General features: G+C 39.5%; 1 protein-coding gene across 1 annotated transcript in view; it reads left to right on the top strand.

Moving 5' to 3' along the window:
* Positions 1-14,074, top strand: part of LOC117355966 (desmoglein-4-like) — a 91,862-nt gene that overhangs the window by 60,622 nt on the left and 17,166 nt on the right. The window contains exons 10-12 of the mRNA XM_033935160.1: positions 1,089-1,231; positions 6,021-6,242; positions 9,085-9,327. Coding sequence (XP_033791051.1) covers positions 1,089-1,231; positions 6,021-6,242; positions 9,085-9,327 — 608 coding nt within the window. The remainder of the gene's footprint in view (positions 1-1,088; positions 1,232-6,020; positions 6,243-9,084; positions 9,328-14,074) is intronic.

Raw genomic sequence — 14,074 nt, 5'->3', positions numbered from 1 at the left:
TGTGATTTTCAGTCGCATCTTAGGCAGCTGCTGAGACCGGCGTCCTATACATTAAGACGTCCAAGTGCTAGTTTATGCTATCTTTTGGACATCTATCATTTTTGAAAATGAGCCCCAAAGCACCTACATTATGTGTGATGACATTTACACCTGTTCTGGAGTAGATATTTCATAAAATAGGTGTCAATCACAGTGCTGCCATGCTTTGCCTAGACTCTTCCTCTGCGTTGATGTTTATGGTAATTATTTTTATTATTTGCAATACCACATTTTCTGGAAACACTGCATGTTCTTATAGGCTTAATCCCATTTTATAAGAGGCCTTTTACGTGCATATGTCAATATTTTTTGCACATAAAAGTTTATAAAATTAAAGTGGATAGTGTATATAAAATATTAGGTTGGAATTACCTATGAGAAATCAAAGTTGAAACATGCCTTTTGTCCATTCATTCTTCTTTCTTGCCTCTTCTGTGCAAATTGTATCCCCTTTATATTTCAGTCTTTCATCAAACATTGTCTCAGTGTTTCCACTCTCTTTTTCCAGTTTTCTGTGTCATCTTTATTTCTTTTACTCTTTGCTGTCCCCCCCCCCCCCCCCCCCCCCCCCCGGCCTGCCTTCACCTCTACTGTATCTGTTATTTCACTATCATAATCAGTTTATGCTACAATCTAGGATTGAGTTGAGCATGCAACATACGAGGGGCCGCTGAAACGTTCTCAGCCCATTCAAGAAGAGAATGATATGGAGCCATGAAAACTACAAGTTATTCCACACTTTTTTGACACTTTTCATTTAATTTCATATCATTGAAACAAAAATGGATTTAAGAAGAACCTGAAAATTTAAGGAAAACTGTATTTATTTTAGTTGAATTTACATATAGGAATATGAAATCATATATACTGTAGTCACATTTTGTTGTCAGTGTATAAGTTATAAAATACTTACATAGATAACAGAGGAATGTAACATGGCCATATAACAATTCTTGTCTAAACTTTCATTTAACTGTTTTCAGAAATTATATCTATTTATTTTTAGCACACAAGCTTTAAAGTGAGCATCTTTTTTATTTTTAAAACAGATATGCAAAAGGAAGGGATCCAGAAAACTGGTTAATCATTAACTCTAAAACCGGCGAGATCAAATTTTCTAAAGAGATAAGCCGAGATTCTCAATACGTTGTCAATGGTACATACGCAGCTGAGATTTTGGCCATCAGTGATGGTAAGAAGTCAGGTGTCCTGGTTGACCATATTCCTACTGCAAACATTATTAACATAACACAGTAACATAGTAAATGACGGTACATAAAACCTGTGTAGTCCGTCCAGTCTTCCTGACAGCCACATTCATTTTCAGGGCAATGTTGAAGCCACAAACTAATCCTATTTTTATCTTATGAGCTCACAAGTATCTTATGAGTACACTGCCTGAAAAAAGTATCGAAATGGGGTGTTCTGATGGGCATTTCACATGCTTCAGCAACTAAAGATAAGTAGCTGACGTTTGTGAACCTTGTTCTAGGATGAGTTGACATTCAAGTTTTGGATAATGGCTTCCATGTTGCGCTCACATACAAGATACTGAACTAATTATGTGAACATTGATAGAAAGGTTTACGTTGTGATTTGAATTAGAATCAACTTTCAGGTTTTGTTGTGTTAAATTCACTGGGCACTTGCTAATGAGAGGCCAACTTCATTCGCAAATTCATAACAGCTGCTCTCAGAGACTAGGGCATGGTCCCATTTACTGATTATCCTCCATTCACTATTTAATTTTTTTTTAAAGTTTTTAACTCTTAAGAAACCACTCATTTACAAAGAGTGAATTCCTTATAATTTTCAAACCTTGTGGGAGGTGTACCAGCCGAAGAGGACTTTGAGATCAGAAAGTACTATGAGATTGACCTCTATGAAGGAGAATACTGTTCAGTATATTAAATCTAGAACAGCAATGATGTCCTTGGAGGGAGTAAAATTGTTGAATTACCTCCCTGGCATCCTGAGGACCTGGTCTGACTGGTTACAATTCAGGAAAATGTTAAAGACCAAACTGACTTTTTTCTGAAATCTTGTAGAGATAATTAATGTAACTTGAACTGTGATTATTGTGCTATAATTCAGTGAAGATTGACGATATATAATTTCCTCCAGTTTTGTACATTACCTTTAGGAGGTTAAGTTAATATGTGATTGTACTGTAATTGAAAGTGTTTTCCATTTATGTTGTCTTGAACTACTGTGAATGTTTTATTGTGTTAATCACGTAGTTATAGATGGTCTAGAAATTTTAGAAATAAATAAATAAATAATTCACATTATGTGTGGGTTTTAGAAGGACTTTGCTGTTTATGTCCTCCTGTATGTTGGGTTTTGTATTATAGAGTTAACTGATTTTTCTAATCACAAATAGAAAGGGATTCTGGTAGATATAGCTTTCTAATGCTGTTCTACATGAAAGGCCAGTGAACAGGTTTATCAGGCTGAAACTGGAAAAAAAAAAAAAGACATTAAACAGATGAGAAGTTGGGTACACAAAAGCAGGGGTGCTCAAAGGGGTCAACAGGCCAGTCAGGTTTTCAGGATATCGCTAATGAATATGCACGAGAGAGATTTGCATATAATGGAGGTGAAAGGCATGGAAATCTCTCACGTACATATTCGTTAGGGATATTCTGAAAACCAGACTAGCCTGTGGGCCCCCAGGGCAGGACTGAGTTCCCCTGTACAAGCGGAATCAAAATATGATGATCAGTGGTATGCTCCCTGATAATGGACAAGTGGCCATCTGGGTACCATGAAAATGAGAGCTAGACTCAGTCTTCTCCTACGTCTTTATAAGTGGCATTATATGAGAGAATAGAGGAAAAGCATGCTTATTTGTACATGATATTTCATCCAGCAGCACCTATTTTTCAATTAGAACGTCTATACATACATCGTATAAAATGATGTTATGGGGAAATTCTATAACTCTAAAACAAAAAATTGTGGAGAGTTGATGTCCAAGATGAAGGCTTTATTAAAACAAATATATAATCCATAAAAAATTGGCTAGGGCCTGAACCACTGGAAACATATGGACCCAACACGGTCCATGTTTCGACACTATTGTCTTCCTCAGGGGTCTCTATCGGTCCTATAAGCAGGCACATGGATTAAATAAGAACAACAAAGCCTCTGCGCTGATGAGAAAAACTCGATAGTGAAAGTGTTGTGTTGCAATTCTATAACTCAACATCGCCATTTAGGTGCCCTGAGGGTAGACAGTCAGAGCCTATTCTGCAATGAAAAACTGAGGCATTTAGGTTCCATTATAGAATACTAGCATAACCTAATACTGGCATGCCTGACATATAGGCACCCACACTTTCAGCAGCCATGAACTGGCATAAGTGCGAGCACCTAAATACTGCAGGCAGCCATGTAACTTACTGTATTCTGTAAGATTAGGGTTACCAGATTTTACACTAGTAAAATCCGGACCCGAGACCCACCCCAAGGCCCGCCCAATTCTACCCATCCCCGCCCCATTATGCCCTAACCCAGCACCCATCCCGCCCCCGCTGCCTGCTCTTGTCAGGCAGAAGGGCCTCTGCGCATGCGCAGATATCCTCCTGCCCAATGCCGATTTAGAGGAACATAAGAATAGCCTTACTGGGTCAGACCAATGGTCCATCAAGCCCAGTAGCCCGTTCTCATGGTGGCCAATCCAGGTCACCAATACCTGGCCAAAACCCAAGGTGTAGCAATATTCCATGCTACCAATATAGGGCAAGCAGTGGCTTCCCCCATGTCTTTATCAATAACAGACTATGTAGTTTTCCTGCAGCTAAGCTATCCGCTCTTACCACATCTTCTGGCAACGCGTTTCAGAGCTTAACTATTCTCTGAGTGAAAAAAATTTTTCCTCCTATTGGTTTTAAAAGTATTTCCGTGTAACTTCATCGAGTGTCCCCTAGTCTTTGTAATTTTTGATGGAGTAATAAATCGATCCACTTGTACAAAATGCTGGGTTTTGATAAGCCGTCTGGACTCCCGGACATGTCCTCAAAAGGAGGACATGTCCAGGGAAATCCAGACATCTCGTAATCCTATATAAGATACCCACTTAAGTGGGAATATCAACTAGGTCCTGCCTATGCTTTGTCCCTATGTACACCCCTCTGCAAATGCATTAAGGGGGAGATTCTGCAAACAGCACTTTCAGTAGCGGCCTCCAAAAGTGGTGCCGATCGCATGTCAATCATGCAATGGTGCCGTTTGCAGAATTGCAGCCATGGCAAAGGCAAGGGCCAGAAATGTAGGCCAGGGTTTGAAAGGCCTACATTTCCAATCCTATCTTTCATGCCTAAGGTCACTTGTGGCATTAACCACGCCTACTGTGACCTTAAGCTTCGCAAGGTGCCTCCATAGTTGGGAGAAAGGCGCCATCTTTTTAATAGCATTTTCATTGGTTTTTAATCAGTGCAGTCAATTACTGTGCTGACTGAACCAATTAAAACAATTAAGTTAAGTGGCGGTAGAGTGCCTACTGCCACCTAACTATCGGCAATGTTTACAGAATCTTGGCCTAAGTGGATATTTGCAGATAGTGTTTAGGCACTTATGTGGGTATCTACAGCACTTATGTGGGTATCTATATACATACATGCATAAATGCCAGTATTGAAAATATTTATGCAAATACATGTGCATAAATAAATGTGGGCACCTAGGTTATAAAATTTTCTTTCATATGTTATAGATATGTATGCTCCCAGGTAATTTTTATAGAGCCCCCTTGATTCTATAAACAGCACCTAATGGCAAGAAGCCACTAGACGGCATTTGTAGAATCAGACATAGCGGCACCAAAGCAGTCTTAGATGCTGGTAGTTATCATAATGTTAGGTGCCAGTATACCAAGCCAGGGTTTTCTTGGACTAATATACTTGTACCTAAAGTAGAAGCCTACCAGTGCCTAACTGTATCCATGCCTAAACTCCATCCCTAACCATGCCTACTTTCCTTGTAGGTGCCTGTAAGTGCCTTGGAGTAGACACCTACAGCCAAGTGACAGCACCTACTGAGCTAGGCGCCTAAGGGCAAATTAATTTTTTTAATTGGTTTTTTAATCAGTTTTTAATGGCACTTTCAATTATCAGCGCCAATTAAGTCAATTAAAAAAAAATTAAGATAGGCACCTACACTGGTAGATACCCTAATCTAGGTGCCCAATGGTAAGTACCTTTATAGAATCAGAGCCAAAATGCTGGTCTATATATTCATCCCCCTTATAAAATTAACAACAGTTACTTGTATGTGTGAAACAGATCCATTTGGAAATACTACCTCTGGGAGGAAAAAGAATAGGAATACAAAAAAGCAATATAACCTTTGTAGAGATCTGTGTGAACTTATCATTTAATTGCACAAAAAGGGGAATTCTATAAACGGTGCCGTCAATTAGACACCAACACAAATCAGTATTCAAAGTTGTTCTACAAAAGGTGCTCTGGGAGGAGCGTTCTTTATAGATAGCATTGAATGCTGAATTCTGTGCTCAATTTTGGGTGTGAGAACATACGCCAGCTGAAACCGGGTGTAACGCCTGACGTGCAAGTTGAGTACAGATACCTGCTATGCTGTAATGCTGCATGCATCATTTGTTAACTCCCCTGACCCTCCATTCCCCCTCCCATGGTCAAACTCCATTTTGAGTTGAGCACTATCCAATTTAGGCACCCAGAGCTACAGAATAGCCCACAACCAGACTGGCACCTAAACCCTAATTAGTGCCAATTAAAGTACTTGTCAGTTCCAATAATTAAATCATTGGAGCCTATTAACTAATTATTTGGGATGTCAATTTGGGATCTGCGTCCAATTGTGGGTGCCCTTTATAGAATCTAGGTGAAAATGCATTAGTAGACCTGAAATGGCAAAGGAAAAATCTGCTTAATTAATTAATTTTACTTTTTTTTTATATACCCCCAACTTTATTTACAACCAACATTTTTTTATTCTAGATGGTGGTCTTGCTAAAACGTCCACTGGCACCATTGTTATTAATGTTCCGGGAACCAATCAACATTGTCCAACTCTTTCGACTGAACCACGATATACATGTTTTGAGGCGCCATCTGTTGATATTACTGCTATAGATAATGATCCTGCTCCATATGGGCCACCCTTTACATATAGTGTTGTTGGCAATTCTGCAGGATTATGGACCATTGAAACAATAAATGGTGAGTACAGACAAAATAAAAAGCTTCCAGTAAGCATTAAGATTAAAAAAAAACAAAACCCAACCAAAAAACTGTTCCTTCATAACAGAAAACAAGTAATAGTTTCTCAGAGATGCCAATGTTTACCCAGTTCCTGGATGGAGATTTTGGGACAGTTCTAGAATGTTGACCATCCCATCCTGATGCATCACGAGACTTAAAGCACTGATTTCAATGGGCAGGATCAGAATCCCTTACTCCTTTTGGAACTGGCCAAAAATTCTCCAACATCAAAGTGGGTAACTTACCACCTCCAGACCATGGGAATTAGCTGGGCAAACTCCCATGGTCAGTGCTGAGCCTGGATATTCAATTCCAAGTCATTTCCAGTGACCAGCATTGAATATCCAGTTTATTTTTGATCGCTATGGACATCAGCTAAGTCAAAAGACTAGCAATTTAAGTGGCCTGATTAAGCAGCTAAACATGGTCAGCTAACACTTAAATTTTGCAGCTAGCTAGCTAAGTCATGCAAAATAGTGGTTAGTCGCTAAACACTAATATTCAACAGCCATTTCACTCTGAATATTCTTGCTTAGCCAGCTTAGCATTATTTAACCAGCCAGGACCCTGGCTAGCTAAATAGCGCTGAATATCGGGCAAAATAAACCAACTGAAAGAATTATAAGATTCCCAACAATTCTAGAATGCATCTAGGAAAAGTACATTCAAAAATCTGTTCAGATTCATGAATTTGGCTCTTTGTTTTAAAACTGTATTCAGAAATCAGAACTGTCATTCACCAGTCAGTTCCTGACCATAATCCATGTAAATAAGGCATGAGCGTGATAACTTGTACTGGACTCTTATCTGCCAAAGACAATTCTATACTGCTTTATTCAGGCCTCTATTTTAATGAGAAACCATGAATTTGTAGCAAAATGGGCTTCAAATGTTCAAGACTATGTTAATATTGCTTACATCAATTGTATGAAGGCCCAAAGGGTAGACTCCAACATATATACAAAACGCTACTACTAGACTAATCTTCTCTGCCTCTAAATTTGAATGAGTTACACCTTTTTGTATACAGTTACACTGGTTACCAGTTGAGTGCCGGATTTGTTATAAACTTTGGGTTGCATTCTTTAAACGTCTCCTCTCAGTGCGGTTATCAATCAACCACTAGCGGTCTCTTTTACAAAGCCGCACTAATGGCCCCGAAGCCCATAGAGATTTAAAGGGCTTCGGGGCCGCTAGCGTGGATTTCTAAAAGAGGCAGTAGGTGTCATTTATAGAATAATGCTCCGTCTCTAAAGTAGTATTCAAATCCAAGCTAAAAGACTACTTTTTTGCAGCTGCTTTCAATTCTTAACTCCCACTCACTGTCATATATCTATACCATTGTATCATTCCTTCTAACAGAAATTCCCCAGCCCTGAGGTTCCTAAATATATACCACTAGGCATTCTAAAAGTAGATGCCACTCCATTAGGCCAGCTTTTCACTCACCTAATTTACAGGTGTCTTATCTCAGATGCCTAAGGATGCTTAAGTTTAATATAGGCATTGTTAGGAATCCTTGGGCATGGGAGGGTGGCTACATTTAGGCGTCCTAAGAGTTTGGCACCAAATACTTAAATTAATTGACCTTTTTCTTGATTGGCTGAAAACTGTTGCGATCAATTACCTTGGATGCACTGGGTAGAGGCCTAAGGCTCTGATTAGCCCAGACACCCCATAGGAGGGGCCTTAGGCGTCCAGGCCAATCAGAGCCTTAGGCTCCTTCCCGGTGCATCCCAGAATACACTGGGGAGGGGAAGGTCCATTTTGAAGAGGCAGCTCAGCTGGTCGCAAGGAATAGGCATCCATCCAGTCAGCCAACTAATTCAAGGTAAAGGGGAGAGGCAGCGACAAAGGCAGAGGGGGGTTGTGTGGCAGTGGGAGAGAATGGGTATCTCTCCCACTGCTGGGGTGGGGTTACTTGGCGGCGGGAGAGAGTGGGCATTTCTCCCACTGCTGGGGGGGTTGCCACTGCAGGGGGGGTGTTATTTCTGGAGGGAGAGAGTGGGCGTCTTTCCCGCTGCAAGGGAGGGGGGTGTTGGTTGGCAGCGGGAGAGATTGGACGTGTTTTGGGGTGGGGGGGTCTTTTTGTGTTTATTCTGCGCATATGCCCATCATTATCACCAGCGATGGGCACATGCAAATTTAACAAGTCTTCGCTACTCTCCTCCAACCTCATTTACATGAGTGTTTTTTGGAGAATGGCTCGCTTTTTTAAAATTCACTACCAGAACGGCTGCGATAGCAGTCCGTCATTTTCTGGTGCATTTTTTTAAGAATCTAATCCTCTGTTTATTTACAATTCAGGGCTGGTCACACACAAAAGTCACCAGGCAGCAGAACACTTTGCTCTGATATAGCAAACTATTTTTGTTCAAACCCAAGCTTTGGCACACAATCCCTCCATCTGTCAGATCACTAGATGGACTCTGGAACTTCAGGAAGGCCGTGAAAACCTTCCTCTTTACTAACCCAGCGCCTTAAAGTCATTCACCCTGAAATGCCACCCAGTCAACTCACCTATGTCACTTAATTTCACCAGATGCTACTTAGTACATATGTTTTATTGTTATGTCTATATTGTAATTTATGTATAATGTCATCTCTGCTCTGTCTGGATTATTATGGATGTACTTTGTAACCCGTTCTGGGCTCTTTTGGGAGGACGGGCTAAAAATCGAATAAATAAATAAATAAATAAGCAATGAAACATGCAAAACAATTAAATGGTTCCATGAAAACTACAGAGTCGTACAACTATAAAAACTAACCCCTTTTTTCTTTATTTTCTTCTTAACAGCCACAAGTGTGAGATTAGTTTCAAGGAACAAACTCAGTGGTCAATCAAGTTCAGTATTTGTCTCGGTGAAGGATAATACAAATCAAAACTGCAATGAGCCATTTGAAATTCCAGTACTTCCCTGTACATGTGGTCAGAATAACCTGTGCCAGATAAGTGACCCCAGTAAAGCCACAGACAGAGGCGCTAGCCTTGGTCCTGCTGCGATTGGTCTCATGGTCATGGGTGCTTTAATACTGCTCTGTAAGTAGTCTTGAAAACACCTCTTCTCATTTCCTAATGTACCATCACAGAAAATAGGTTTTGAAAATAGCGATTTGGACGGTTTGGTGAGAAAAACGTCCATCTGGCACTTTATATCACTTTTTGAATGGTTTTCTCTTTTGAACATGAGCCGCTAAATACAATAGTGCATGGTTTGAAGGTAGAAAGGCACATGGGCAGAGCACACAGTCATTCACTTAAAAGACAGAATACTATTATTTATATATGTTGTTCAACATTCGAGGCATGAGCAAGCACACCAGCTTCATGGCTGGCATAAGTGCTTATGCCTAAGATATAGGCACAAAATTGATCTGTTAACTTAATATTCTTAAAGAATATGAAGTGCCTACTTTTTTAATGTAATAGACTCTTTATAGAATTGTCCTCATTGGGGCCAATATTCAGAATTAACTGGACTGACTCCCACGATTGGCTGTGGATCTGGAAATTCAATGCTGGGCCATATCTGGTAACCGGCAATGAATTTCTGATCTTTTAGCCACTTTTAACATAGCCAATTAAGCCAATATTTATTGGTTAAAAAATATACTGAAGGGGTAACTAACTCAACCGTTAAATTAATATAGTAGAGTGACTGAAGGAAAATGTTTGATAAAAGAAAAAGTCACTACTTGAAAAGGTCACTTCATAAAGATGTAATCATGAACCTTTGTACATACTCTTGTACAATGAACTCTGCTCAGAGATATGAAGGCATAATATTCCGCCTCTCCCACCAATCATTGCAGTGTTCAATTCATACATATTTCTCCAGGTTTAAATTCTAAGCTGTTGTGTTGCTAGCTGCTAAAGCTATGCTTAATTCGTAATAGCAATAGCAAAAATATCAAAGAAGTCATTCACTTATCTTTGAAAAAATATCTGGTTCCGACGTGCCACTTTTCGAATCTGCGTCAGGGAACCGACACAACATATAAAGTTAGACTGGAGGTGCAAACTCTGAAAACAAATATAAGCATACTCAGTAACTATAGAGTGCATTTGTGAAACATGTATTAAAGAACTCACTTTACACAATTAAAAAGATGTGCATGGTTCTATCTGAAAGGGAATACTCACCACTAAATATGGTCTATAAATTTCTAAAGAAGTCAATAACCCGATTTCTTCTTGGTGTACAAACGGCGACTAAACGCCAAGAGAACAGTTTAAAGGGCTATTTCGCGCCAAAAATAGCGTGATGACGTCAGCACATATGAATATTACTCTAAAGCTGACCCACTCGTTGAAATAGAGCAAAATACCGACAGAATCAACAAAATGCACTGACTGTCCTGCACTATCAATAAATGTGAAAAATTAAATGAAAAGAAAATGTTGTAAGAAAAAAATACCGAACGACAGAACTTAAATGAAGTAGAATGAATATTACAGAAAAGCTTGCCATTCTATTTCACTGTTTAAGCCCTGGGGTACCAAAGAGCCTAGAGTGTAAATCCATCTCTGTTCTAAAGTATGTAATCTGGTTTTAAGATCACCGCCTCTGGGGAGAGTTAGAGTGTCCAGAATGGAGAAACATACAGAGGAGATAGAATGTTTGGCTTCAATCCAATGGTGGGTGAGGGGTGCTTCCATAACTTCCCTGCCTATTCTGCTAATGTGTTCTCTTATTCTGACCCGTATGCTCCTCATAGTGTGCCCTACATAGAGCAAATGGCATGGGCATTCTATGACATATACTACCCCTTTGGTGTTGCAATTAGTCATTTTTAAAGATTTACGGTTCTTCACCCATTCAGGGATGGTCATATCAGTTAACTTTACACTGTAAGGACAGACAGAACAGGCTGAGCATGGGGAATGAAAACCTTTTAAGCTGCTATTTGGAGCCTCAGAATGATATTGAGCTTTGGTAAGGTACTGTTTAAGGTTCCACCCTCACAAGTAAGCAAATTTCGGGGGGCTTTGAAAAACATTATGATATTGTAAAATGCTCCAATGTTGATTGATGATGTGTTTGATTTTAAAAGCGTGTTGAGAATAGGGAAGGACACAGACTGCATCAGCGTCATTATGTTGGTTATTTGGCAATAGTAAGTCATCCCTATTGGACCAAAGTGCCCTTTTGTAAGCTCTTTTAATGACAGATGTTGGGTATCCCCTTTCTTTGAATTTGACTTTCATATCTTCAGCTTTCAGTACATAGTCACTTTTAGAGGAACACAGCCTACGGAGATGTAAAAATTGACCTGTAGGTATGTTATTTCGTAAGTGTCTAGGATGGAAACTTTCATACCTCAAAAGATTGTTACGGTCAGTGGATTTTTTATAGATCGTGGTGCAAAATTTACCTTCACTTAAAGATATGTTCATGTCTAGAAAGGGCAAAGATTAGGTGTTGGATTGGGCTGTGAAATTCAAATTGGGATCTTCTTGATTGAGCCAACTCAAAAAAATGTCAAATTCTGATTGAGTACCTACCCACACCGCAAACACATCATCAATGTATCGTTTCCATAAGAGTAATTTAGGAAAATACACTGAAGGGTATAGATGCTGTTCCTCAAATGCCACCACATAAAGGCATGCTACTGTGGGAGCCATTTTGGCACCCATAGCGGTGCCACGAACTTGTAGAAAAAATTGATGATCAAATTCAAAATAATTTTTGCTTAAAGCTATGCGAGCAATGGTGACCAAAAAATCAATCCTTTTGGAAGACAGTTTCATGTGTACTAAATGCTGACGAATAATCATTATAGCTGCCTCCTGCGGTATGTTAGTGTACAATGCTGTGATGTTGAAAGTCACTAATATGGCATGGTGTGGAATGTCCTGATAGGTTCCCAAGAATTTAATCATAGAACCAGTGTCCTTCACATATGAGGTACATAGAGGAACTTCATTCTTCAGTTGTAGGTCCAAAAATTCAGATAGGGGTTCAAGAATAGAGCCTATACCTGCCACTATGGGGCGCCCCGGGGTGCCTCCAAAGATTTATGGATCTTGGGCACAAAATAGATCACAGGAGTGATAGGATGTTGACAATACAAAAATTTGTATTCCCCTTCCATAATAATACCTGCTTCTAAAGCTTGTACTAGTATATGAGAGATACCTTTCTGCAGTTCATCAATAGGATCTTTATCTATGGGTTGATAATAAGTTGTATCAGACAGCTGTCTCCAAGCTTCTTGTTCATAAGACTCTGCATCCATAACAACCACTCCTCCTCCTTTGTCTGCAGGACGAATCACTATACTAGAATCTGCCATTAAAGATCTTAGAGCACCTCTTTGTGCAGTGGTCAGATTGTCCTTTATAAACGTGTGTTGCATTTCCAATGTTGAAATATCCCGTTCAATAAATTGTTTGAATACTTTAATATGTGGATCAATAGGACCCGGGGGACACCACTTTGAACGAAGCCTCTTAGATTGTAATCTGTACACTGTGTCTTCATCTTGGGTAGCTGATGGCTCTTGCTGCGAACTGAAAAAGTGTTTCAACTTTAAATAATCCAATGCGAGTGTCCAAAGGATTATACTTAGCCACTGGGACAAAGGCCAAACCCTTCTCTTAAAGTTCTAATTCAACATTAGTAAAAACTTTTTGAGATAGATTGAATACATTAGAAGAAGAACTCATTGCCTGGGGTTCTTTTGTCTTGTCGATCTTTGATTGGTGCCTTTTGTGCTGATGGACAAAAAAGGCTTCTTCTGTATGGCCCCTGTGGAACCAGTGGCTGCAGATGCAATTTTTACTGTTTGATGAGAATCGTCCTCTGACGTGTCACTAGATGTTTGTGCATATGTTTGTCGCTTGAATGGTCTGCGTCGCGCTTTGTCCATCCAAGTGTATACAAAACCTCTTTGATAGTCAAGCTCATCACGTCTCAATTTTTTAATTTTTGAACCCTTTAAATCGGCTCTAAAATCCTCCAATTTCTTAGTAAGATCTTGTAACTGTGTCATATACATCTGGTTGGACGATGGTTTTAAGTATACGATTGCAAATCAATTTTATATTGATCTATTTCTACCTTGGTAGTTTCAATTATGAGAAGCATAAGGTCATATGAGCACTTGTTCAGGATAGCATTCCATTTTTGTAAGAAATTACTATTGTCCAAAAATAAACGGGGCTCAGTTCTCATATGCAGATCTCTAGGGATCCGCTTCACTCTGCAATATTCTGCTAAGGTTGCTGCATGCAATTCAGCCCTAACAATTCTTTTCTGAGTGGATTCAACTTGATCCCAATCCGAAAGTACTGAACACTGTTCAGTGGAAGAAAACAGGTGAAATTCAGCCAGCAGGTCTGTGGCTTGTTGCTCACTATAAGACATGGTGAGATCCCAACCAGTAGAAGCCATATTCCACGTCGGAACCAGCTATTTTTTCAAAGATAAGTGAATGACTTCTTTGATATTTTTGCTATTGCTATTAAGAATTAAGCATAGCTTTAGCAGCTAGCAACACAACAGCTTAGAATTTAAACCTGGAGAAATCTGTATGTATTGAACACTGCAATGATTGGTGGGTGAGGCGGAATATTATGCCTTGTCATCTCTGAGCAGAGTTCATTGTATAAGAGTATGTACAAAGGTTCTTGTTTACATCTTTATGAAGTGACCTTTTCAAGTAGTGACTTTTTCTTTTTTCAAATATTTATTGGTTGGCTGGCTAAATTATAAACGCCAACTATAGGCTTGCTATTTATGCAGATCTATCTGGTCACTCAACTTAGCCAGTCAGCCAGT

The sequence above is a fragment of the Geotrypetes seraphini genome, chromosome 2 (assembly GCF_902459505.1).
Source record: "Geotrypetes seraphini chromosome 2, aGeoSer1.1, whole genome shotgun sequence".
In the NCBI taxonomy this organism is placed as follows: Eukaryota; Metazoa; Chordata; class Amphibia; order Gymnophiona; family Dermophiidae; genus Geotrypetes; species Geotrypetes seraphini.
Note: the sequence above shows the minus strand (reverse complement) of the source record. Positions and strands in the feature narration are given on the sequence as shown.